The following is a 23,479-nucleotide window of genomic DNA, read 5'->3' as shown; positions in this document are numbered from 1 at the left end:
TTGTGAAATCAGACCCTAAGCAAAACAGATCTAGGTACGGATCCGTACGAGGCCCTATGTGCAGTAACGCTCAGACTGTGGAGCACTAATGTTGATTGATGGTAGGATGGTTAGTATTATGATACCCATGCCATATAACAGGAAGAATGGAAGAATGGGTTAGAAGAAGGTGACGGATTATTTTAATTGGTCGCCTCGTAACAGCTGAATTTATTGGAGTCACTTATAAGATACCTTTACTTGTCTTAACGGTTGTTTACTCAATGATTATGGTGTTTATCCGAAGGTATACCTCCTGAATTACCTAAATTGTCACTTTTGTCAAATTGTCACATCGCTACGATTGAAGGACATATACTAATTCCTGCGGATTTGCTTCACATGTTAGGGTACAAAGAGGTATTATGCAGAACCGTGGCGAAGCAATTTAGACGCCACTTTTGGCTCCTAGTGTATAACATTGAAGGAGTGCAGGGCATCCAGCTCCAATCGGTCCTTTCGTTCAGCCTCATAAAAGCGGACCTACAACACTCTCCATCCGGTATCAATTTTAGTTTGTCACAACTCACGAGTACCGTTACATCAAGTACATAATGTACAAATACTAAATCATGCCTTTTGCGACTATGAATATCATTTTCCCTTATTTCCTTTAACTTTACCGGTTATTATTCGTAGCATAGACTTATTCTGTGATGAGTTTATAGATATGGTATGCAAAAGCCTATGCTAATGCTCGTCTTATATACATTCTGAGGTACCTTACCTTAGGTAGGTACTCGCCCCGCCCCCAAACGCCGGTAGCCCTAGCCGTGGTACACCGCGCTAGTGATAAGTTCTCGGAGCCAATGGCAAAGCGTCTAAGCCAGCTTCCTATGCGGTTAGCTGTTAACAGGATGTACCTATGTACGTATTAATCAAGGAACTCCTGTAATTTTCCCGTAAGGCTTCCTTTATATAAAGAACGATACCAACCTAACAATACCTAGGTACCTTAGGTAGGTAACTAGTCCTCCCCATTGCTTCCCCTCTTTGTTCACCCCCCCGCTTCTGCCTGTAGGCAATCAAATTCGGCGAGGTTAGCGAATAGAAGGGCTCGGCGAGGTTGTAAGACAAAATTCGGCGGGTTTGTTGGTGTCTTAAGGCGGCGTCGTAGCGAGGTTAATAACAATATATCTTGCTCACACTTCTTTTTTTCATCTGTTTCTGATTGACCCATCGTGGCATTTCACATTTCGTCATCTCTGTTAGGATTTATCTCTTTTACTCTTATACCCACGTCGTCCTCTCATCATGGTTCTCACCGCCCCTCCTGCCGAAGTGGCCATTATTGGCGGAGGTCTTGCCGTAAGTAGCTTGGTGTCTGCCCCTGGGCCTTTCATGTCGATTAGCGTCGATCTGCGCCGTCTTCTTGCACCATCTTATGGCCATCTCTATGCTTATGACTTCTGTTTTTGCTGATGTCCTTAATCGTAGGGTCTAACCCTCGCTCTGGCGCTTCATGACTTGAATATCCCCTCTACGGTCTATGAGGCCCGCTCCGCGGATTTTGACCAAGGGGGTGGTATCATGCTATCGCCCAATGCCCTGCGGGTCCTTGATAGCGTGGGCGTCTACAAACGTGTTCGCGATAACTCACTGCAATTCGATGTCCTAACTTTCAAGGATGGCCAGGACCAGACCACTGATGTCTACTACTTTGGCTCAGAGAAACTATACGGCTACCATGCCATCCGTATCATGCGTAAAGAACTTTTGGATGAGATGAGGGCCATGCTGCGGGAGCGCAACATCCCGATCCACTTTGATAGTAAATTAACTGCCATCACATCTGACGGCCCAGACAAGGTCGAATTTACATTTGCGGACGGCCGTGTGGCGTCTGCTCCTCTCTTAATCGGAGCCGACGGTATCCACTCGACTGTGCGTGGGACTTTCTTACCCCAGGTAAAGCCTATATACGCTGGTTTTATGGGTATCAACAGCGTCGTGCGGAGATCTCAGCTTCGCATTCCTGAAGGTTACAGCTTACCTGCAACCGTCATGGCCAAGCCGGGCGCGTTTCTACTAGTCCCCCAGAAGCCGGACGGTTCCGAGCTTTTCATTGGTTCGCAGCGGCGATTTCCCGAGCTGGACGCAGCGGGCTGGGAAGCGCTGAGGAAAGACAAGCAAAAGCTATATGATATGCTTCAAGAGAATAAGTCTGACTGGCCAGATATTGTGCAGTCAGCTCTAGAGGCAACACCTGTGGACCGGATGGGATTTTGGGCGTTCCATGGCATACCGCCATTAGCATCGTGGCTGTCCGAGTCCAAGAGAATCATCCTAGTTGGAGACGCAGCACACGCAATTCCCCCAACTGCCGGTCAAGGTGCAAACCAGGCTTTCGAGGACGTGCGAGCACTGGCCACTCTGCTCTCCAAGCTCTCGCCTGAGGTGCCGCTAGACAAGGCCACCGCGCAGTGGCAGTCCTATCGCCAAGCGCGAGTTAAGAAAGTCCTTGACCTAACTCAGCAGATGAATGCGAAACGTCTACCAGAATTGGAGCGAGCTAAACTCCCTCCGGGCGCTATCTGGTCCGACCAGTCTCTTACACGTGGGGAAGGAGGAGAGTTACGTTGGCTATACGATCCAGACTTGTCACAGGAGGCTGAGAAGTGGGTGGAAGAGCTCAAACAGGCTGCAAACCCTTGAAGTAAAAACAAGAGACTTACCTAGAATTAGAGTCCAGAAATGACTATGCACTTAATATCATTATCCACCTACCTACTATGGAAAGTACCTAAGATAGGTAGTTAAGTACCTGATTAGCCTTTTAAGCCGTGTACTTTCGTAGCTGACCCCTGAAGGACCTTTTTTCCATCTTGGATGACGAAAATGTGGCATCGCGGAAGTACTATGTAGACCGCCATCCTTGTAAGTAGACTAATGCACGATTTCTAAAATCAGTAGGCACTCATAGGTACCTAAGTTTAGTGAAGAGTGACCATTGTTAACTCCATGTGAAATTGTAAGCTACAGTTTATTACCCCTTGGTCTGTTAGCATCCTTTAAAGGGCCAACGAAGGGGGCCCAATTGTCCTTTAAGGAGGTAGGTAGGTACCTAAGGTATAAAAACCACCCAAAGCTATTTCCTAATCAAGCCTTATTTAGTGTTCCCCAAAGCTATTGTGGAGTGGCTGTGGACCGATTTTAAACATAGTACGTCCTCGGAGGCTAGCCTGATATAGTGTCCCAACGTAGTCCTAACTAAACTAATAGCGAGGTAGCAAGACGGCCAGGGTAAGCTAATATTTTATTAAACAGATGATTCTTATGGCTGGTCACGTCGTGCCTGTATCTTGTCAGCAAACTGATCCTCCATACCACTTTCTAAAGTTGTTCGTCTAACACCATACTCCATATTTGCAGGACTCCGGAGCGCCAAGACAATGATGCTGCAAAGAAGCTCACACACAACAGGTTACCTACATGTAGCGCTGCAATAAGAACGAAGGCGTCTAAATTATCCCTTGCAGGCCCTGCAGGTAAGCTAGGTACATAGCCCAGCCTGGCGTCTGCATTTTAGCATCACTACAGGTACCTTGTACCTTTGTCAGTATACCCCTGTCATGCTAACAATAAATCCCAAATCTACAGCTCTGTGGTTCCTATATCCTACGGGGAATCTGTACAGAGGAGGGATATCTGCATGCCATACAGTTCAATAGCAAGCTAAAGCGTCTCTTCAAGTCTTACCGCTTTACTCGGAAATAGGAAAAAGCCCACCAGCCTCTTTTCCATATCTCGCTGTAACGCATTCCACGACGACGACACTAATGTATGGTCGTGCTGTCAATGCGTCGACGAGTGCGTCGCCAAGCATTGAACGCAAAAGGCGCCTGGCCTGCGATAACTGTCATATCTCCAAGGTAAGCGAGTATATTGTAAAGATGCACCGCGGGGGGGTATGAAATAGAACTATCAGCTAACAGACTTCAATAGGTTCGGTGCACCGGCGAGCTCTCTGGTTGCCAGCGCTGTGAGCGCGGCAACAAAACATGTCACTATAGCCAGTCGAACATGGGCCGTACGCCAGGAGATAGAGCGAACAGGAGACGAAAGTCAAGCGTTCCCAAGTCAATGAGTTCTTATATCAACAGCCCTATCAGTAGTCATCAACAGCAACAACAGCACGACTGGAATTCGTCTACCAGCCTATCTAGCGGACTTGGCGACAGCGAACAACAGATTGAACAGAACGAACCACAGTTCACAACCTCATCTGTAGAGGGAAACTATAGCGTTCATCATCAAAATCGGTCAGCTAGTGATTCTATGAGTATCTCACATGGACCTACTAGTCAGCGAAAACATTCGACGACATCCATGCTACTTGATAATATTAGCGATGATCTCCAGAGTCCCGGCTTTGACCCTCTTATATCAAATTTCGAGGATATAGACTTTTCAGATATCGATGATAATCATTTCGAAGTTATTGGAACTTCTTTAGACTTGACATTTCCTCGGTTTGTGACTCCTCCGTCTCCTCGAGTTTCACCAACTCAGCAACAACAACAGCAGCAACAGCAGCAACTCCATGCAACACAACTATTTGGAACTTCTTCATCAACTACAACGTCAGCATCAAGTTACCAAGGTCCCGGTTCCGGCCAGACGCCTAGCACGCCGTATTCTTCCGGAGGTGACGTTAACTACTGGACGGCACAGCTTGATGAGCTTTCTCGCAGGCCACATAAATCCCCAATGCCGCTTGATGAAGTACTTCACCAGAGCTCGCAATTTCTTCCACGCGTAACTGAGGCTCTCCGCACTTTACCCTCAGCAGACCCATTGCCATCTACGCATATGATTCTTATACTAGTATGTCTGACTCAAGTAATTACCTTCTTCGAACAATGCATGCCGTCCGTAATCTGCGGCCTCGCAACCGGGGGATCATCCGGCGACCTTTCACTTCATCTCGGCGCCTACCAGGTCGACCGCGAGGTCCAGCAGGCTTTACAGATGCACATAGTGGGGAGGGAGTTATCAAGCGTCCTTCAGGTATCCAAGTTAATCAAACAGACACTGCTACAGCCAGACTGGAACAACATTCCTAAGCGCACTCACGACCTTCTGCTGGAAGACTTACAGGTCAGGACGAAGACGCTCATGTATCAGATAAAACAGAAATGGAGTTCAGCGCGGCGGCTCGCGCTGTAAGAGATATTATCATTTAAACCAATATCCGTTCCAATGGCTTGTTCATCTATTCGTATTGCACAGGCATCAGAATTGTACATATATTAGGATTCGGCCCACAACGGCACACCGTAAAACCGGAACGTGATGTTATGCTTATTTTCTATCCTTGTCTGCAGCTGCGCATAAAGACGGACATGTAACCTATAAATAGTGACTGCTGAAATCGTATCCTGCATGTCATGTCTCTAGCCCTCGCCTTTTTTTTCTCGTAATGCTTATTAGCTGCCGACCTCCACCCGAGCCCAGGGAGATGGAACACTATACCTTATAAGTCTTTTAGGGCAGTGCATCGTGTAAGTTGATCAACTGACGCGTTCTGAATATAGTTTTGACTCCGTTTAATTCGCTGCGTACCAAATTCTCCGATACATATATCGACACTAGTTGCTGCTACGTGCAGACAAGGATAACTGCGCATCATGTCTTAAGTCTGTGCGTAACCTTCGGCGCGGTGCGTCTTTCACTTAGCTCCCGAGACCTAGCTCGGTTCCCGGATCGGCGGCCGATTTACGCTTGGCCCCGGACTCCGTATGCCGTAACGGTTCCTTCACACGGTGCGGGGAACGTATATCGGCGATATGTGTAGCACAGAATAACTTACCTATACGTCGATACCATTTTAGAGATATGATATCTTATCACCAAGCATGGTATCTTACGATTGCGAGACACGAAGATTAGAAGATTAATTAATAGTCCTATCTATTACAAGTGACCATTGCGAAAATTATATCCACACGCGAGATCATTGCCAGCGTCAAAGGCCAAGGTTCGGAGGAATCAGCCCCTGGATATGGCTTCCGGCACTAAGACTAGATCCGCCAAAACATAGCCGTAGAGATGCTCAGCTAGGAATAGCATACAGTTATTACTTTAAACCATAGTTTCGTTTATCATAACCCAAGGAACCTCTTCACTGATCTCCGCCTGGTGCTTACGATTCTTCGTACTCAACAGTATTTTGCAGAGTTCTCTGCATAGATCGGTAGGATGTATCCTCTACAGGACTACCTTCCTATCCATATTCCTTTACCTATTACTATCCTCGCTACTATTGCTGTCTCTATCTTGGTATTACGGAGTCAAACAATACAGACATGTTTTAAGTCCTTACTTTCTGGCGTAATTAACGTAAGCTGTCTAATCCCAGTCATCCGGAAACTTGACTAACAACTCACTTTCAGACAATACTTTCGAACCACTACAAAATTAGACATGTTGAGAATGGCTCTCATCTGCCATCACTTCCATACGTTTTCCCCAATGGTCAAGGAAATGTCGAGAAATTCCTGAACGGGCGCGTGAATAGCGCCAAGTGGGAGAGCGAGTATGGGAGTCTTTATCGCCTATGGTCTGGGATAAAGGGTGAGGTGTAAGTATCCAGAATTTCTCCTTCAGTTCATATGTCACCACCATCATCGCCTCCGAAGGCATCAACTTCATTAAGTATATTGCTAACTTATCTACAAGTGTCTTGACCAAGCCATCTCACGTAGAGCTCGTGTTTCGCGACTCTCACACCCATATCAAAGCGCACGCTAATGATAGCGGGTACCTCATGGAGCGCCTTCTCGGCTCCTGTCTTGGTCTCATCAGCGGCTCGTCCTGGAGCGCCGTTAAGGCCGGTGTCGAAGCGCCTTTTCTGCACCGCTCGGCGAGCAAGTATGTCGCCGATGTGCAAGACTTCACCAAGAAATACATGAACACTCTGAGCGCAAAGAGCGGTTTGCTCCGGGAGCATGGAAAGTTGCACCCTGTGCGCGACCTAAAACTGCTTCCGTTCCTTTTCGTCGCGAGAGTCGTATATGGGCCGCTGGACGCGGGATTGGAACGGGAACTTCGGGATCTGATCCCGGATAGGGAGGATTTATTCAAAAGCGTGATTAGCGGAGGCATCACTAGATTCCGCATAGCACAATTCCTTCCTCTACCAGCTGTGCGCGCCCTTCACTACTTTAAACAGCGCTGGGCCGACTGGAACGACCGAGCATATGCGCATGCTCTCAATTTCAAGGAAGCTGGAGAAGCGTCTATCATTAAGATGTACGAAGCTGTTGAGAAAGGTAGCATGTCGCGTGAGGAGCTCCTGCAGACTCTCGACGAGATGATGTTCGCCAACATCGACGTGACTATGGGCGGCATGTCGTGGACCCTCGTGTTCCTTGCAACGCATCCCGGTGTGCAGAAAGCATTGCGCAGTGAGATACGCGCACATTCGATGGATGCAGCGACGCGGAACGCTTACCTCCTCTCATCGTGGACGACGACGCCAACTCTCCTCGGAGCGTGTATCCTCGAGTCTGCACGCTTGCGTCCGCTTGCCGCATTCTCCACACCCCAGGCCTGTCCGACGCCGCGTATCCTCGACGGTTACGAAGTACCCGCCGGTACTAACTTCGTCGTCGACTCGTACGCACTAAACATCCGGGACCCGTTCTGGGGTGAAGATCGGGAGAGATTTCGGCCGGAACGGTGGCTCGAGCGTCAGAAGAGCGGCCGAGACTTGAGATATCGGTACTGGCGGTTCGGATTCGGGCCACGCACCTGTCTAGGGAAAAATGTCGCAGAGTTGGTACTGAGGAGCGTGGTAGTTGAAATTTTAGAGAATTGGAGTATCTCGTTAGATGGTAAGACGAAGCAACAAGGCGAAGAGAAGAAGGTTGCTGATGAGGAGAATATGGATTGGCCGTGGGATGATGAGATGTGGATTCATCATCCGGATCTTTTGCTGAGATGCGAGCCTACGACAGAATAACCTACGAGAATTTCAAGTAGGTTAAAAAGGTGCGCATTGTGTTAGTTGTAACTTATGAGCTATTCATATGGTACCTATATAATTGAATGTGGTATCAGTCATTTCAAACGCGCTTGGTTTTCCATCTCATGCCCTGGAGTCCTTATAATAGGTATGGTATTTGATGTAGGATGTAGTGATATTTCAAAATTCTAACTCCAGAAGCTTACTGGCTGGAAAGGAGCAACATGTCCTAATCATAGTCCCGGCCTTCCCACTCGCTTCTTTGGCCTCCTTACCTGCATTTTTCGACGCCCTAGCTTCTCCCTTCAAGATCTTGGCCTCGCAAGTCCCGCAGTCGCCCGCTCGACATGCAGACTCTGGATGTTCTCCTCCACCATCTCGCTCGAGAAGGTCAAGAAGTGATAGAGCTTCGGCTTTCTTCCATTTTGTTTGTTTTTCGCGAAACTTAACAAGTGACTCCTCCGGGAGTTCTGTCCCGTCAGCCGCCGAAACTGACAAATCATCAATTTTTAAGGAGTCTGAAGAGAATGTTTCGTAGCGTATTAGCGGCGGCGGCACTTTGCAGCGTTGGAGATAGTCCCGCATCGTATCTACAAAGCTCGGCGGGCCGCAGATGTACGCGTTGCAGAGACTTCCTGACAATTCAATGGGCGTGATGCCCATCGAATCAATAAAATATGATTGACTCAAAAGTGAGGAAAAGAAGTCGAAAGTCGGTCGACCTACATGGTCAAAGTCTCTACCCTGGACGTCCACGCCCGCAATGGGCGCCGTGTAAAATGTGGCCATACGGAATAAGCTAAAGTCTGAAAGCTCAGATTTGAAGTCGGGGGTATTTTGTTCACCATTTCTGGCGACGTGTATAAGAATCGCGGGAGCTTTCTTCAAGGCTGGATGAGAAAAATGAGCTTGGAGCATGCTAAGGATCGGGGTCATGCCTATTCCAGCGCTGATATATATCTGTCGAGGGGGGAAGTCCCGGCTTAGGTCTGGGACAAACGAACCAGATGGTGAGCGTGCTAATATCGTGTCCCCAGGTAACACGTGCGAGTGGAGGTAAAGAGAGGCATTGGGCCCTTTCTTCACAGTGATGCGATAGAATGGTGGAATTGAGGTAGAGGAAGAAGGCGACCACGATGAAATAGACCAGCGGCGGATATCACCAGAGGGCAATTTTATAGTGAGAAATTGCCCTGGAAGATAAGATGCCAGGGGCTTTCCATCGGTGGCAGTCAGGTAGAAAGACTTGATAATCGCAGATTCATCAACCACCTTGTCGACCTTTAACGACCGCCACCCAGCCCATCGATTCTTCCCTGCTGCTTCGTTATCCTCGATCATCTCAAGCTTGCGAGCAATAACAAGCCTGTTCATCTTTTGCAAGTTGGGAACACGCAGGATACGTTGGCACAACGTACGAGTAGCAGGGTCGGTGATGGGCGAGAATACACACTGGCCAATACTCGCTGCCGGAACCGTGTTTTCCTGATCGGTCGGAATGATCTTCGCCGTGGCACCGGGCGCGATGGAGCCTCCACGCACGACTTGGAGGTAGACACCGCAGAACCCGGACTTAGCGGCCTCGGCTAACCAGCTGGCAGGCTGTCCACATCGCCATGCAAGCCGTGAACACGGACTTCGCCCGCCTACGACCTCTAGGATGACTCCTTCTTTCTCAGCTCCTTGGTTATCACCGTTCGTGTCATCGTCAGGGGATGAGAATACCCACCGATCTCCTAAGTGGGTGCTCCACTCATCAATGCCCTCAGGCGCCCTCAAGGTCAGATTCTCCCCCCAAAAAGCCCAATCCCATTCGGATCGCTCTATTTTTAGACGTGACGTCCAGTAATCATAATGATGGGCAAAAAATGCATATACCTGCGCATTATGGACGGCGGACTTGTGCCCCTCGATGCCATTCTCCGGAGTAAGTACTAGTGGCGTGGTTGATGGTGATCGAACTATAGCCGTGAGCGTTGGCTGCGAATGGATATCATGAGTAGCCGGTCGCGAGCGCGAAACTGCTACGACTGTGAGATGTGAAGAGGGGGAAGTGGAATTAGAGTCCGGGATATGGGAATCAAAGTGTGCTTCTGTTCTTGTCGGCATGTTGGATAGTTGTGGACGTATCATTCGTGTTATCCCGATTCCCAAGAAGCTTATTTCAAATAAAAACGAGATTTGGGAAACGTAGAATACCTAGGAGCCCCACGAAGAATATAAATACAAGATAAGAGGTAGCTTCCAGGGAGTAACGCTACCTTGTTCGATCGGCAATTGATTCTATTGGCAGATACGAAACTTTTAAACTAGAGATATCGTCCGGAGGGTTTATAAATAAATACTAGGCCCAGGCATTGGATAGTGTCGAATGATCGTCTCCATTCTTTAGCTAGAATCGGTGCCGAACTAGGTAACTCGGTTCACGGATGAACGAATATAGAAAATTTCGGTGTATTTTCAAAGAGTCTTACCAGTCTTACCAGATCAAAAGATCCACCGTCGGCCATAAGTTTAACGGCCGTCCTGAATACATAGCACCAGGGCATGATATTACGGCTAAGCTGGATTTAAGATGGGTTCGTGAGAGCAACTGAAACTCCCTTTTTTTTTTTTTTAAGCGCTCCGAAATTAACTCATTTCTAACTTCAAGTCTCGCAAGTTTATTGACTCATATTCGCATTTCCTTAGACCCCTTACACTTTCTCTTCATTTACCCGAATCTCATTTCCCTCAGCCCTTATGTCACCCTCTTCCGCGACCTTCGATGGCGCTTCTCCCTGAGGCTTCCCAATTCTCTTGAACCCCAACGTCAGTCCAGTCAGCAAAGCAAGGCCCGCAAACGCAATGGCCATGACCCATGCCGCATGCAATCCATCCAGATAACTTTCGCGTATACCCAATAATTGGCCTTCTGGGAACACGCGCTGAAGATCAGTAGCTCCTGTGGCAATAATAGTCGCGCGATCGGCATCTGGAACGCGGACGGCAGCGGCGGCGAGTAAGCGGTTTATGAAGAGCGATTGAGCCGCGGCCACAGACATAGCACCAGAAAGGAGCTGGAAGACTATTATAGAGCAAGATAGTTAGCACATCTGCTTCATATAAGAGGTGTCTCGTAGATATGACTAAGACCGAGATGAGAATTTGACTCACAGAGAAGGGTGGACATCGATGTAGCTAAGTCCTCTGGCTTGGAAAAAGCCTGGACCACAGTAAGAGGGATCTGCTGACATGCGCCGTTGCCAATACCGACTACAAACTGATACCCTAGATATGCACCCGCGTAAGAGTCCACTTCAAGGGTGTACAGCAATCCAGCACCAACTGCAGTCAAGCTGGCACCAACGAGGAGGTAAAGCTGGTAAAAGGGGAACTTCGTAAAGAGAATACCGCTGATGATGACGGTTACGGCTATAATCTCATGTTAGTTAGGTAGTGTTAGGAGGGGCCTCGAAGAACTTACAAGCAGAGACAATAAGTGGCAGAACTTGTATACCACTAAGGGTCGGACTAGACCCCTTGACAGATTGGAAGTAAAGCGGAAGGTTGTAAATCATCATGAAGTTCGCACAACTCAGTCTAAGTAGTTTCCCCAATTAGTCCAGACTTAAAATAAGACGTTCATCTCGAAGCCGCTTACAAGAACATAAAAGCTGCACCACCACATACGTGCCGTTGGGCAAGGATTCGGGGGACAATTGATGCTCGCTCTTTCAGGAACCATTGCACCACACCAAAAGCGATAGCAAGGAGAATCCAGCCGATGAGCGTTCCAATCACGTCTGCGCTGTTCCATGCCTTTGACACACCACCCCATTCAAGCGCAAGGAAGTAGCAGATAATAGAAGTAACCGCAAGAATGGTCCCCAAAGGATCTAATCCTAGAAGCTTTTCCTTTAGTGCTACTGGTTGGGGCGGTGTGCTTGGCTTGGGGAATAAAGCGAAGAAGATGAAGGACGCAGCGCCACCGATAGGTAAGTTAATGTAAAAACTATAAGTTATGGTGGTTAACTGTTAGTATCTTGATTTTCGTCATAACCACCAGTAAACATGGACCAAAACGTACCACCACCTCCACGTAACTTCTCCAGTGAAAGCTCCTCCGACCAGAGGTCCAGCTACACTCGCAATGCTAAAAGCAGCACCTATACCGCCGATGAAAGCAGGGGCCTTTGAGGGCGGAACAAGGCGAGCAATAATAACATAGGTGCCAATAGTAATGCCTGCACCTCCGCAACCGGTGATCACACGGCCAGCGATGAGCATCTGGCTGTTCCTCGAAACGCCGCATATCAGACTTCCGAATTCGAATATGAAAACGGAGACGGCGTAGGCGATTTTGAGAGGGAAATATTTGTATATCGTTCCCCATGGCGCCTGGAAGGCTGCTAATGTTAGGAAGAAGGCCGAGCCATACCATCCAACCTGGTCAAGACTCTGGAATTCCTCCGTGATTTTAGGGATGGCCGTTGCGACTATGGTCTAGATAGAAAGGTAAGAGTATATCTTTGCAAACGGGAATATCAAACGGGGGTGTATTAATTAACAAACATACCATGTCTAGCGGTACCTGTAAAACAGAAGAAATTAGTGATTGGCCCAAGCACTATCTGACCAAGGATAATCAGGTACTCACAAGAAACATAGTCAAGAGCGTCGCGACATAGACAAACCACAGTTTCCACCCCTCCGGGTAGACTGCCTTGGGAATATCAACAGCATCGTCACTCACAACTACGACAGCCTCTTTCGGATCCGCCTTTTCGTTCAGAGGTTCTTCTAACGACGCAGGAGGAATAGATGTCTTGGCACTGGTCGCATCAGCGTTGACACTAGCTCTGCCTTGAGACACCGCCATCGTGGATAACTCACTACAATGGAAAATGGGGAAAGAAAAATGCACGAAGAGGTAAGTCGAATCACAAAGCAGATGCCTAGAGAAAATATTATTAGGCGCTGGAACTATACATATCGAATCATAATTCGTTACACGTGGGAGATCTACGATAGCGAATAGAGAAACCTAGCGATCTACAGCGTAACGGTGCTTAACTATGCTTGGGAAGAGTAAGGGCGTTGGGCATGTTGGAATGCTACCATACATGCTTGTTAAGGTCCTATAATTGGATCCTATCGATCAATCATAGTTACTTGGATGGTCCCATCTATAGCCGAAAGAGAGCCTTAGGTACAGTATGCAAGAAGCTAGGGTCTAGTGCGGCTCTCTTATTTCGTCGGTCTGACGATAATTAGGGGAGCCTATATCCTGCCGTTTAGAACTATTAAGTACCTACCTTAGGTACCTAAGGTAGGGTGGCTAGTTCTGTTTGGAAGTTGTTCACTAAAACAAGCGGCGGCAGTCAAGTGGTATTCCTTGAACTAGGCGCGGCACGGCACGGCACACCCTAAGGGGATTTTTTCTAAGTGTTACGCACGTAATCTTTCCATTTTTTTGGAGGGGGGGAGGGCTGTGTTCGGTATCGTTTCTCCATACCATCGGCCTCGGCGAGGTCGGCGAGGTCAGAAAATCGGCTAGATCGGTGAGGTCGGTAGAGTTCGGCGAGGTTGAAAATATTGCCAAGAAAACCCACACCAGCAACGGTTCATGCAAGGTATGCATTAAGCAATCTCATTCAGGTCCTTATCTAGCAGCTAACTTAGCAACGGCTATTATTTGAATGTTGTAACGGCGTGGCGCATGTACAGACGTGCAAAGGGCCAAAATTACGTACGGCAAGGAGTTACAGGAACCCTGTGCCCCCGGGAGATTAAAATTAATACGTATATGTAAAACTTGATATGTACATAGTATTACCAGTAGACATTTCCTTTATGATCTAGAAACCAGGAAACCCCCATTTTGTAGTCTCTGAAAGGTGCTGCTGCGGTCGTACTTCTGGCTCACACCCAGCAGGAAGTTCAGGTTCTGCGAACCGTAGCTCGCGAGCACTTTCTGGTCGTGCGCCGCGATATTAGCGAAGATGAGAGGGTCGTACAGGTTCTTAGCCTGTGACTGGTCCTTGATGTAGTTTCCGATCTGCGTTAGAACATTGTGAACTTTATTGCCATCGGCCGGGTCTGTCCACGTCGAGATGGGGTTCCAAAGCGTGAGAGCTCGCTCGGATGTCCCTAGAGCGTTTCCGCCGTTGCATTCGGCTACCCGAACTGCTGCTGCGCCCAAGGTCTGGATAACGAGGAGAAACGCGGCGGAAGTGCCGTTGTTAGCTGCGTTTATAGTAAGGTATTGGTTGTAGAGGTCCAGATACAGGTCTGCGTCAGGAATCGTGGTAACACCCACGGTATCGCGACTGGCTTCGGGCTGCGGTGGACTTTGGAGTTGAATGAATTCCAAAGTCGTGCCATTTATAGGAGGAGTCCTCTCAGACGTCGGTACCAATTTGCTGAACGGCGCGAATACAGCAGGGTCGTTTGTAGGCTCGCCGTAGACAAAAGCGACAGTGAAACCATCAGGGGAACAGGTCATCTGGATACCAGCTTTGGGGTCCTCTTCCATATTATTCTGCACCTCCGCCAGCGCCTGAAAGACTGCTTTCGCGTCGGAAGCGGCGTAGATGGCATTGCGGTACCAGAGATTCCGCGGCATCTTGGTGTACAGCTCGAACTTCGTAACAATACCTTAAGAAGATAAATTAGTCTTTATCTCGTGATTCTGCATCAAATGAAAGAAGTGATCTTACCGAAGTTATTCCCACCCCCTTTCAAGGCACGAAATAGGTCCGAGTTCTCAGTTCTGCTTGCGGTAACAACTCTGAAATCCGAAAGCACGACCTGAAAATGCACGTTAGTATATAAAGAATAGATTTAATAGCATAGTACAATCTACACATACTTCCATGCTTTTGATGTTATCTGCGGCAAGTCCTGTGAGGGAGTTGATGATCGGATGACCACCGCCTAAGAGCAGTCCGGACACGCCCACATACTTATTGCGGCCAGACACAACCGCGACACCTTGAGAATCGAGATATTCCTGAACGGGTCCGAAGCGAAGGCCAGCACCAACAGTCGCATACGACTTATCCGCGCTCAAGCTCAGGTGTGAAAAGCGCTGCGTATCGATCGTGACACCGTCCTGGCCAATGCCCGCAAAACCTGGGTTTGGATTGTGGCCGCCAGATCGGACCGCGAAGTTGGATTGCACCCTACTAATCACTTGCAGCGCGACAGCCACCTGAATAGGATGTTCCGGGGTAATGAAACAGGCCGCGGGGAGGTCACAGTTACTCGACCTAACACTGCATTAGCATAACAATCGCCTAGTCTTTCTATACCACGATCAACTAACCAATTTTTATCTCGTAACGTAACGTAGTTAGTTTGGTTTGTTGTAGCATCTGTATAAGAGTCGGGGAGGATGTAGCGAAGCAATTGGCACGCAACTTGCGCCTGGAAGGTAGATGCTCGAGCGCTGATAGCACTGTTTTGACTAGGGGCTTGATCTAAGAGCGCGCTTGAATTTCGGATCGCCGCGCTCAACTCAGACACGATGGGATCCGACGAAGGAAATGATTCAAGAGTATCTAACAGCTGCTCAGAGAAGGATTCCTCCCGGGCCTGTATAGCGGCGCCGAACGAGCATGTCGCCGCTGCGACGAGAAGCAATGAGGGGGCCTTCATGTTGAGTACCAAATCAATCACCAAAAGAGTGAAGGTGAAGGCTGCGAAGCGGAGTATACAGAAACAGCGAGGAAGACAAGACGAAATAAAAAAAATAAAAAATATAAGAGGCAATTTGAAGCATTTTGAATCTTCTATTAAGACATGGGAACAACCGCGCCGCCCACTTTACGTGCATGCCACATGGCTTCGATGTCACCATGATCATAATCAAAAAGCCCCCGCCGGAAACAAGGCAAGGGAGCGTCGCTAGCCGGCTAGCTGAACAAACTCTCCTGAGCGTCTTCGCAAGGCTTAAATGCATGTTAAACTTAACACCAACCTCTCTGGGCTCGCCTCGTCCAATAGGAATCAACTAAATACCAAATAAGCGGGACACGATCCTTCGTAGAACCATACGACGGGACTCCCAACATTCTAGATTGCTGTCGCCCAGCGGCGCGTGCTAAAGTAGCTTCCTGATAGGGCAGTTTGGGACTTGACGGCATCCCGAGAGCCTCCCGGGTATAAGAGAAGCGTCGCATCCGGCCCGGGTCCGACGAGGTTGTGCCATCGCTTCTCCGGGACAAACAAATGCTACGCGTGGTTCAAAGATCTAGTGGAAGGATCGTGATAGCTACTATGACTATTACTAGGTACATACCTAGGTAGTTATTACTACTGTAGTATTATTATTCGTCATTAACCTCCTTTCCCCCAGCCCCTGCTAACCAGAAGATCTAGGCATATAGCTACACAATAAGGCTTACTTACCATGCGTCAACCACGTGGAACTACCTAAATGCCATAACGTCACAGCTGCGCTTCCATTCTTGCTTAGCCGTAGCACGTATAACCAGAACGAGGTTAGCTAGGGCATGATAGTCTGCGCCACTTTCAACTTCAGCATCCTTGCCTCTATATAGTATATTCCCAACGCTCTTGAAGCTGTATTAACGAGATTTATATTTAGTGCCATCATCTTTGGGAAATAAGGACAGTTTAGAGTCGTATGACTTCACTTGTGGCATTCTTACCATCTTCGTTAAGTGTGATCCTACTTCTGTGGACTGCCACGTGAAGTTGCTCCTGTCTGACCTGCTTGTCGGCAGTGGTGTTCCGATCGGATGTTCTAACCGACCATCGTAGGATTTATATTGTTCTTTTATTTTCAACGCCTGTAAATGGCATACGTACAGTATATCGTACAACTCTTGCGACTGCGAAGGAAGTTAGAGCCCAATACAGGCATGTATGATGATTCAACACTGCAAATTAGGTAGATAGCATTGCGACTCCTAGCACGCGTACATCATATCTCGACCTTTACTCAATCGCTAACCCTGCCAGCAAAGAGATCGTCTCAGAAGCCGATAGCCATATACTCTTTTGTACCCAATTCAATGCACCACCATCCACGCGTATAAACTAGTCCATTTCTCCCACGGTGCCTCGGAAAACTATCCTATAGTTTCAAGCGTGTTAGAATGCGCTTCACCCCACATCTTCCTTTTAAGCTCTATCACTCGTACGTATAGTATCTTAGCTTCGCCATATTTCCGCTGCCTGTATAATGCGCCGGCAAGATAGTGCAGAGCGTCAATGGATTGGAGATTCTCTTCGCCCACTGCCATGCTTCTGAGCTCGAAAGCTTCTCGGAACAACAGCTCGGCTTCTTCATATTTCTCCTGGGCCAAAGGTACAGGTGCAACTTCATGTAGGGTGTTAATCGTAACAGAATGCTTCACACCCAACGCCTTTTTCGCAAGTTCGAATACCTCCCACAGTCTTGATTCGGCAGTTTCGTCCTTTTGACCATGCAGCACAACGGAATTCCGGTTTTCAGTTTCATCAAGGGTATTTAATGAATGTTGAAGCACTCCCTCAGACGTTTTGCTGTCCCCTTGATCGAACAAACTAGTTGTAAGACCTATCATAGATGCGTTTCTCCCAATACTTCCCTCTGCATCTTTAATGCCTGTTGAGACATCTCTCCCCTCTTTTAAAACTTCCATTTGAACTCTTGAACTTAAACTTAAAGCAAGTTGGCTCATAACACCAATACTATAAGGGTGTTCATGGCCTAGGAGAGCTTCGTATAGTTGCAACACCTCTCTGTTGATGCTATCTGCCCCTGAATGCCTTTGCATGTGCCGTGCGGAGACAACTCTTGCGAAGGTTATTCTCCGTAATTTTTAGTTTTTTTCGGCGTATTGTCTTTTTGGCCGTCTTGCGGCATCCAAGGAAAGCCTGAACCCAGGAGATCTTCCTGAGAAGACGGTACACAGCCTCACTATTCCAGGCATGTTGTCCGAATTGCAAGGCTAATTGCGTATGGGGCAGATACTTTATACAGGCGACGATGTTATTATATTCTAGGGCTGGAAAATGGACGTCAAGAAGCTCTATTCCTTTGGTAATCCATTCAAAGCAGTTTTCATTTTCTTCTATCCAATTGCGCATAGCAAGGTGCGCAAGCCGGTGCATGTCAAAGGAGCCTGACTCTTCCCGCTCAGTGATGAAGGCGTACTCCTTCAGCACATCCAGAGCCTCGTCGGACTCTAGTTCATATTCTTCAGGCAGCAATGTGCGGGGAATGTTCGTGTTCCCAAAGAAGCACAGCTGCTTCAGATAATCAGCTGCTAATGGGTTATACCGTGAGATGTGCTCAAACGAGATAAGCCAAGTTGTTGCAATCGGGTTCCGAGTTTTATATCTACAGCGGTCCTCAAAGTTGCTGCTGAGCAGGTCGACAAGGGTATTGTTACTTGCACGACAATGGCGTAGATATCTAGTTGCCGTCATTTCCGTTCTCGCCATATAAGCAGCTGCTTGTTTGACAGCTAGGGGAACATATGCTAGTAGGTCGAGCAGGCCATGTACGCTTTCTACGTCATGCAGCTGTCGTTGTTGTAGCCCATTCTGCAAAAGCTGAAGAGCCTCTTTCTTGTTCATATTTTCAATAATATTGATATTTGACGGTGAAACATCTAGCCTGCTGGCCACTTCGTGGGTTCGCGTAGTAACAAGGATAGAACCGTTGGGGTTATATGGGAGATATTCAACAAGGCCCTCAGTATCATCGTTGCCGAAAAGTAGCTGGACATCGTCCGCATTATCAAGGATCAAGAGCCATTTTCCAACAATCTTCTTTTCCAGAGCAGCTTTGGTAAGTAAATTTGTATTTGCTGGATCATTGTGTTCTCCGAGCCCAAGCTGTCTTGCAATGTCTCGATAGTCACTGTCGAACATTGTTCGACTGATCGCAGACACCCAGAAAATAGATAACTCCGGATCTTTTCCACGGAGGCGATAAGCAGCCTCGAGAGCTAACTGACTTTTGCCGACGCCCCCAAAACCCTCAAGCACATTACGCTGGCAATCAGCTTGTCTTACTCTTGGGTCAATTCGGTCCATCAATAGTTGGAGCGTTTCTTCACGATTAACGAAGCCAGGATTCTGGCCGAAAGGTACCATGAAGTGAGGTGTGTTCGATGCTGAAAGTTGCGTTAGAACATGTACCTTGAAAACGAGCCCGGTTGCTTATATTTCTTACGCCTTTCACGTGTATCTTCAGCTTCTTCATACATCTTTCTTGAGTACTGCTGAAACCCGCGCGAAAGAGATGTCTTCCGGACCAGAATATCTGTTCATTCCTACGTCAGCAACTGGAGTCCTGGATTGTACGCTTGTTGGACCTGGGGTGAAACAATTCGAAACGATGTAGTCTCAATACAAAACGATGGTAAACAGCGGGCTCAAGAAAGAGGGGAAGTGGAAAGTCTGGGAGTGGCAAGAGCTGAAACTCTTTCCAGCCCCAAGACTATCTTATTGGCGCAAGGTAATCATTCGATCTGGCATTGGTCATCCAATGAATTAGGATCCGAGACCACCGATATCTCATCGCCTTTTAATGCAGTCCAACTTCTACCTGTTGATACCAGTGGAATTTCTATCAAACACGGGACTTGCATCCTGCTGGCTTATACCGCGCATCGTTACGTACATGATGCCAGTAACATAGAATCTTTTGGAACACAGAAAAGCTGAAAAAAACATAGGCTAGATCCTAGTGGTTATTTTAGAAAATCTTCGCATTACCAACAACTACCTAAGCTATAAGCATGGTATGGACAAAAGCATTTGCTATGCTGTGGCTAATATTTATTCCGTCCCAATGACTCGCTACCTTACGCACGAATTCTCCGTAGTATATTGCCAGGCTACGACGCCGCGTAATAACCTCACTCCTCCGGGGTTGCTCAAAAATTACAGACATTGGATCGTCGCAATTGAAGTCAGTCCCCATTCCATGAACCTTGATTTTGGTTTATGTAAGCCTCGCGGTGACGAAAAGTTGAAATGATGCTCGTAGATGTATTGGTTGTCTATTGGTGAACATGCCTCGGATCACCTAGAATGTGGCATTCTTTCATTAGTCGAGCTTGCTGATAAAGTAGATATGCCCTCATCGAGAGCCGCGACCATAACAACGTTGATGGTTGAGCGAAAACACAAATCCCATCTCCTACTACTGGTTCTATGCCTTGAGATCGCCCGCTTAGCTAAATCCTCTAGATAAGCCGTATTCTGCGAGCGATGATCAAACATGTCGCACAGAAGAAGATAAGGCACCCCAAGATGGCAAGGAACGCATTGATATTTTCAATGTTTTGGAAAGGCACATGAACGTTCATGCCGAATAGACCTGTGACGACGTTGAGTGGCACAATAATAGTAGCCAAAAACGTAATCTTGCTCAGCCCTGCATTAGTCTCCGTTCCTTGCGTAATACTATCCATGGTCAACTGGGCGATGTAGTTGCTGTGAGCACGAGATAGGATCTTCTCGAAATGGGTGAGGTTGGTCATCATGGTTACCACGTGGTCTTGGATATCACCGAGGTACATGCCTATATCCATCCGTGGTGTAACTTTGTAGTCTTCGTTGCAGCGTTTGGTGAAACCCTTCAAGATGTCGGCCTTGCCTCCAAGTCCTCGCATGAGAGCTAGAGTGTTCTTACGGACACTGCCAAGCTTGCGCAAGAACAGATTGTTATCGGTTGGTCGAGCGACAAAGATCGAGTCTTCGATGGACATAGTGAGCGACTCCACCCTATCGATCGCAGGTGCGAACGAATCGACGATATTATCACTGCGAAAACAATTAGTACATTGACTATGTATGCTGGGGGATTGCAAAATTTGGGTTGTACTCACATCAGAGCGTAGCAGATCCAATCACTACTCAGGGAAACGTAGTCCTTTAGGCTCGAGATTCTCTTTCGGACGAGAGAGGCGTGGGTGTTCGGAACAAAGCTGAAGCTAAGGGTACCTTCGCGAAAAACCACGACATAAATATTGTACGGCTCGTAGTCGGGACCATCATCGTCTTGGACGACATTGAAAGATCGGAATGATGCAAAATAATACGATGGAAAAATTTCGATTTTCTCCCGGGGCTCCTGAGTTGTGATATCCTCAATTGTTAGGGGATGCACCCCAAAGGCCTTACACAGAGCCCGCACCTCCTCTTCGGAGGGCCTGTTGACATTTAACCACCAGACACCATCCGGTTCGTCTCGAGGTAGAGTAAAGAGACCGCGCAGATCCTCGCCAGGAAGAACCAAATCTCCGAATTCAGCGGCATGAATGGTAGATTCCCATGCGGAAGAGAAGAAGCTGAAACGATTGGGGTCTAGGTGCTCTTTATCGATCGGTTTTGGCGTTGCTTCTTGTAATTCGGGAGCTTGTGACATCTTCTCGTGTTCAATATCGGACGATCCATACGGAATATTAACAAAGTCGCCATCGACAGTAATCATGGGTGGGGGTGGAGCTGTTGAGGTTTGTCTTAGATTTGGGAATACTCGAACAGCTTCCTGGGCGTCGAAGCTTTCCCTGCGCGCGGCATTTTCGGATGCGATGAAATTCTCGAGGTAGTCGAAGTCGATATGTAACTGGTCACGGCGATGCTCTTCTTGTACGGGAAAGCACACATCATCCTCAGCAGTCTTGTTGGTTGCTAAACTTGCTCCGTCGTCGGCAAGGAAAGTGCCAGGTTTGCTACGGCCAGAGCGTTGGCTCAGGTGGCTGTTGCGGCTAGTGGAAGAATAGGTTCGCTGAAGAGTATCACCCTCCTCAGATTTCTGCGCACGGCCGTCTGTGATGGAAAGGGCCCGTTCGCGGCGGCGTGCCTCTGCAAACGCTTTGACTGAATTTGGGGGGGACACGGCACGCTGCTGCTCGTTGGTGGAGTTGAAAGTAAGCCTGCGGCTGTGAGGCGTCAAAGGTGACACGCCTTCATCATCTTCGTCTAGTACTGCTTCTTCGAAATCTCGAACTCGGACGTCAGATGGTGAATAGGGAGCAGCCGGCTGTAAATGCTGGCGGGATCCGTATAGGGTATCAACGGTGCCACGGCGCGGGCGCTCAAGCTTCTGAGAGGATGAGATCTGGTTGCGGTGGTCATCGAGCTCTGGGACGGGGGTGTTATAACCCGAGCCAGAGGCAATCTCGTCATGGTCGGACATTTTGTAGGACTATTGTATTCCTCTTGATCTACTCGGTATTTCGAGGCCGCTGATACAAGGGCTCTCTCTATATTGACCTGACAAACTCAATTCCTCCAAATATTGAAACTAGTCGAGGAAAGCCTTCCGCGTGCTGATCAAGGGAAGGCAGACATACTCAGCCTAGCAGCATCAGTGACCTGCAGCAGGCGTGGCAGCACGCCGACTGCAAAGGTGATTTTCGGCTTGATATTCGAGCCAGTGCCGAAGATTGATTAGGCCGGGTTCCGGGGGTAACCAAGTCGCGTAAACAAAGTAATGAATGGGTAGACTTTTTTAAAAAGTCAAAATAGAAGATGCAGCAGTAAAGTTAAGGTGGCTTCTTGTTGACGCCGCTGTAGACCCAGCAAACAGGGCCGAGAAGCGGTCGAGAAAATGAGAACTGATCGCAGCTGAGGCCCGCCAATTTGGTGGTTTCTGAGAGGGTGGCGGTATTTACCGCAAGAAAGACCACCTCGGTGTAGTGGAAGAAATAGCGCAGCTTGTAGAACACCTTAAGAATCTCAATTGGTTTAGATAGTGTCGAGTAGGTGTTAGCTGGTACGTGTTTATTCGAGTGTAAGGTAGGGAGAGGTTTTGGCTGTGATGGAACTTGACGAATTTGTTTAGATAACGTGTAGGTATAGACGTGAAGTTTTTTTAAGTTTTTCTTCTAAAGGTGACCAATGTCGGGATCGACGATATGTGGCAAGTCGGAATAAATACCGAGATTGGAGTATTGAATTGAAAGGCGAATTAAGGGATCGTACGATGTGAAGACTTTGACGAAACAGTGTTTCTCAATTAGAAAATTGTAGACCGCATACGAAATGGATCACAAGACGTATGGGAGTTGTTGTTTGCGGGAAGAATTTGCTGTTGAAAGAAGATGTTCAAAGCATCTGATATTTTAGTTGATTATCTGAGCTTTGGCCCTAGAAAAAAAAAATTATTAGGCTATTGCCAGGGGATTAACGTTCAGAGTTAAGAGGTAAAAAATTCCTGCAAGAAAGATCGAATTTTTAAGATCCATGGACCCATAAATTCTACGGAGTAAGTACTTGGATACACTGCAGTACATAGTATATAATAAGTTAGAATGCTTTTTATTCACTTTATTTATTTAAAATGACGACACTAATAGTTTGGTAAGTTCTATCAGAGGTTAGGTAATATTGAATTCACGAAGTTAATCGAAACATTTGTTCCATTACCATATTATAGGTTGGATTGCCTGATGTAATGTGAAGTAAAGGAAAAGAAACATGATGGAGTTGAATAAAGACTCGATTCAATAGGTA

General features: G+C 47.6%; 8 protein-coding genes across 8 annotated transcripts; 3 read left to right on the top strand and 5 right to left on the bottom strand.

Annotated features, from left to right (window-relative positions):
• Positions 1-575: 575 nt before the first annotated feature.
• On the top strand, positions 576-2,965 carry F4812DRAFT_425913 (kynurenine 3-monooxygenase). Its single transcript, XM_047933964.1, has 2 exons — positions 576-1,347; positions 1,477-2,965. The coding sequence occupies exons 1-2, from the start codon at positions 1,294-1,296 to the stop codon at positions 2,692-2,694; spliced, it is 1,272 nt and encodes a 423-aa protein (XP_047790517.1). The 5' UTR covers positions 576-1,293; the 3' UTR covers positions 2,695-2,965.
• A 542-nt stretch (positions 2,966-3,507) lies between these two features.
• Positions 3,508-5,250, top strand: F4812DRAFT_358266 (uncharacterized protein). The gene is made up of 2 exons (XM_047931811.1): positions 3,508-3,911; positions 3,985-5,250. The coding sequence occupies exons 1-2, from the start codon at positions 3,819-3,821 to the stop codon at positions 5,206-5,208; spliced, it is 1,317 nt and encodes a 438-aa protein (XP_047790516.1). The 5' UTR covers positions 3,508-3,818; the 3' UTR covers positions 5,209-5,250.
• Positions 5,251-5,848: 598 nt separating this feature from the next.
• Positions 5,849-8,097, top strand: F4812DRAFT_358131 (putative cytochrome P450 oxidoreductase GliC-like protein). The gene is made up of 3 exons (XM_047931809.1): positions 5,849-6,381; positions 6,435-6,622; positions 6,721-8,097. Exons 1-3 carry the CDS (start codon positions 6,241-6,243, stop codon positions 8,003-8,005), a joined length of 1,614 nt encoding a protein of 537 aa, XP_047790515.1. The 5' UTR covers positions 5,849-6,240; the 3' UTR covers positions 8,006-8,097.
• A 91-nt stretch (positions 8,098-8,188) lies between these two features.
• F4812DRAFT_458632 (PK beta-barrel-protein domain-containing protein-like protein) lies at positions 8,189-10,117 on the bottom strand (the record flags this gene model as incomplete). The annotated part of the gene is made up of 1 exon (XM_047937385.1): positions 8,189-10,117. The coding sequence occupies one exon, from the start codon at positions 10,115-10,117 to the stop codon at positions 8,189-8,191; it is 1,929 nt and encodes a 642-aa protein (XP_047790514.1).
• Positions 10,118-10,654: 537 nt separating this feature from the next.
• Positions 10,655-13,108, bottom strand: F4812DRAFT_358071 (putative MFS transporter). The gene is made up of 8 exons (XM_047931808.1): positions 13,017-13,108; positions 12,648-12,945; positions 12,567-12,581; positions 12,078-12,493; positions 11,652-12,002; positions 11,475-11,590; positions 11,165-11,422; positions 10,655-11,075 (listed from the first exon to the last, which is right to left on the bottom strand). The coding sequence occupies exons 2-8, from the start codon at positions 12,867-12,869 to the stop codon at positions 10,705-10,707; spliced, it is 1,749 nt and encodes a 582-aa protein (XP_047790513.1). The 5' UTR covers positions 12,870-12,945; positions 13,017-13,108; the 3' UTR covers positions 10,655-10,704.
• Positions 13,109-13,625: 517 nt separating this feature from the next.
• F4812DRAFT_425906 (FAD-binding domain-containing protein) lies at positions 13,626-15,985 on the bottom strand. The gene is made up of 4 exons (XM_047933963.1): positions 15,318-15,985; positions 14,862-15,261; positions 14,710-14,800; positions 13,626-14,647 (listed from the first exon to the last, which is right to left on the bottom strand). Exons 1-4 carry the CDS (start codon positions 15,647-15,649, stop codon positions 13,842-13,844), a joined length of 1,629 nt encoding a protein of 542 aa, XP_047790512.1. The 5' UTR covers positions 15,650-15,985; the 3' UTR covers positions 13,626-13,841.
• Positions 15,986-17,088: 1,103 nt separating this feature from the next.
• On the bottom strand, positions 17,089-19,045 carry F4812DRAFT_450873 (P-loop containing nucleoside triphosphate hydrolase protein; the record flags this gene model as incomplete). The annotated part of the gene is made up of 3 exons (XM_047936142.1): positions 17,089-17,339; positions 17,379-17,436; positions 17,885-19,045. 3 exons carry the CDS (start codon positions 19,043-19,045, stop codon positions 17,089-17,091), a joined length of 1,470 nt encoding a protein of 489 aa, XP_047790511.1.
• A 1,053-nt stretch (positions 19,046-20,098) lies between these two features.
• Positions 20,099-22,613, bottom strand: F4812DRAFT_358219 (cora-domain-containing protein). Its single transcript, XM_047931810.1, has 2 exons — positions 20,848-22,613; positions 20,099-20,782 (listed from the first exon to the last, which is right to left on the bottom strand). The coding sequence occupies exons 1-2, from the start codon at positions 22,158-22,160 to the stop codon at positions 20,203-20,205; spliced, it is 1,893 nt and encodes a 630-aa protein (XP_047790510.1). The 5' UTR covers positions 22,161-22,613; the 3' UTR covers positions 20,099-20,202.
• Positions 22,614-23,479: the final 866 nt, after the last annotated feature.

The sequence above is a fragment of the Daldinia caldariorum genome, assembly GCF_022478825.1.
Source record: "Daldinia caldariorum strain CBS 122874 unplaced genomic scaffold F4812scaffold_7, whole genome shotgun sequence".
NCBI classification, from domain to species: domain Eukaryota; kingdom Fungi; phylum Ascomycota; class Sordariomycetes; order Xylariales; family Hypoxylaceae; genus Daldinia; species Daldinia caldariorum.
Note: the sequence above shows the minus strand (reverse complement) of the source record. Positions and strands in the feature narration are given on the sequence as shown.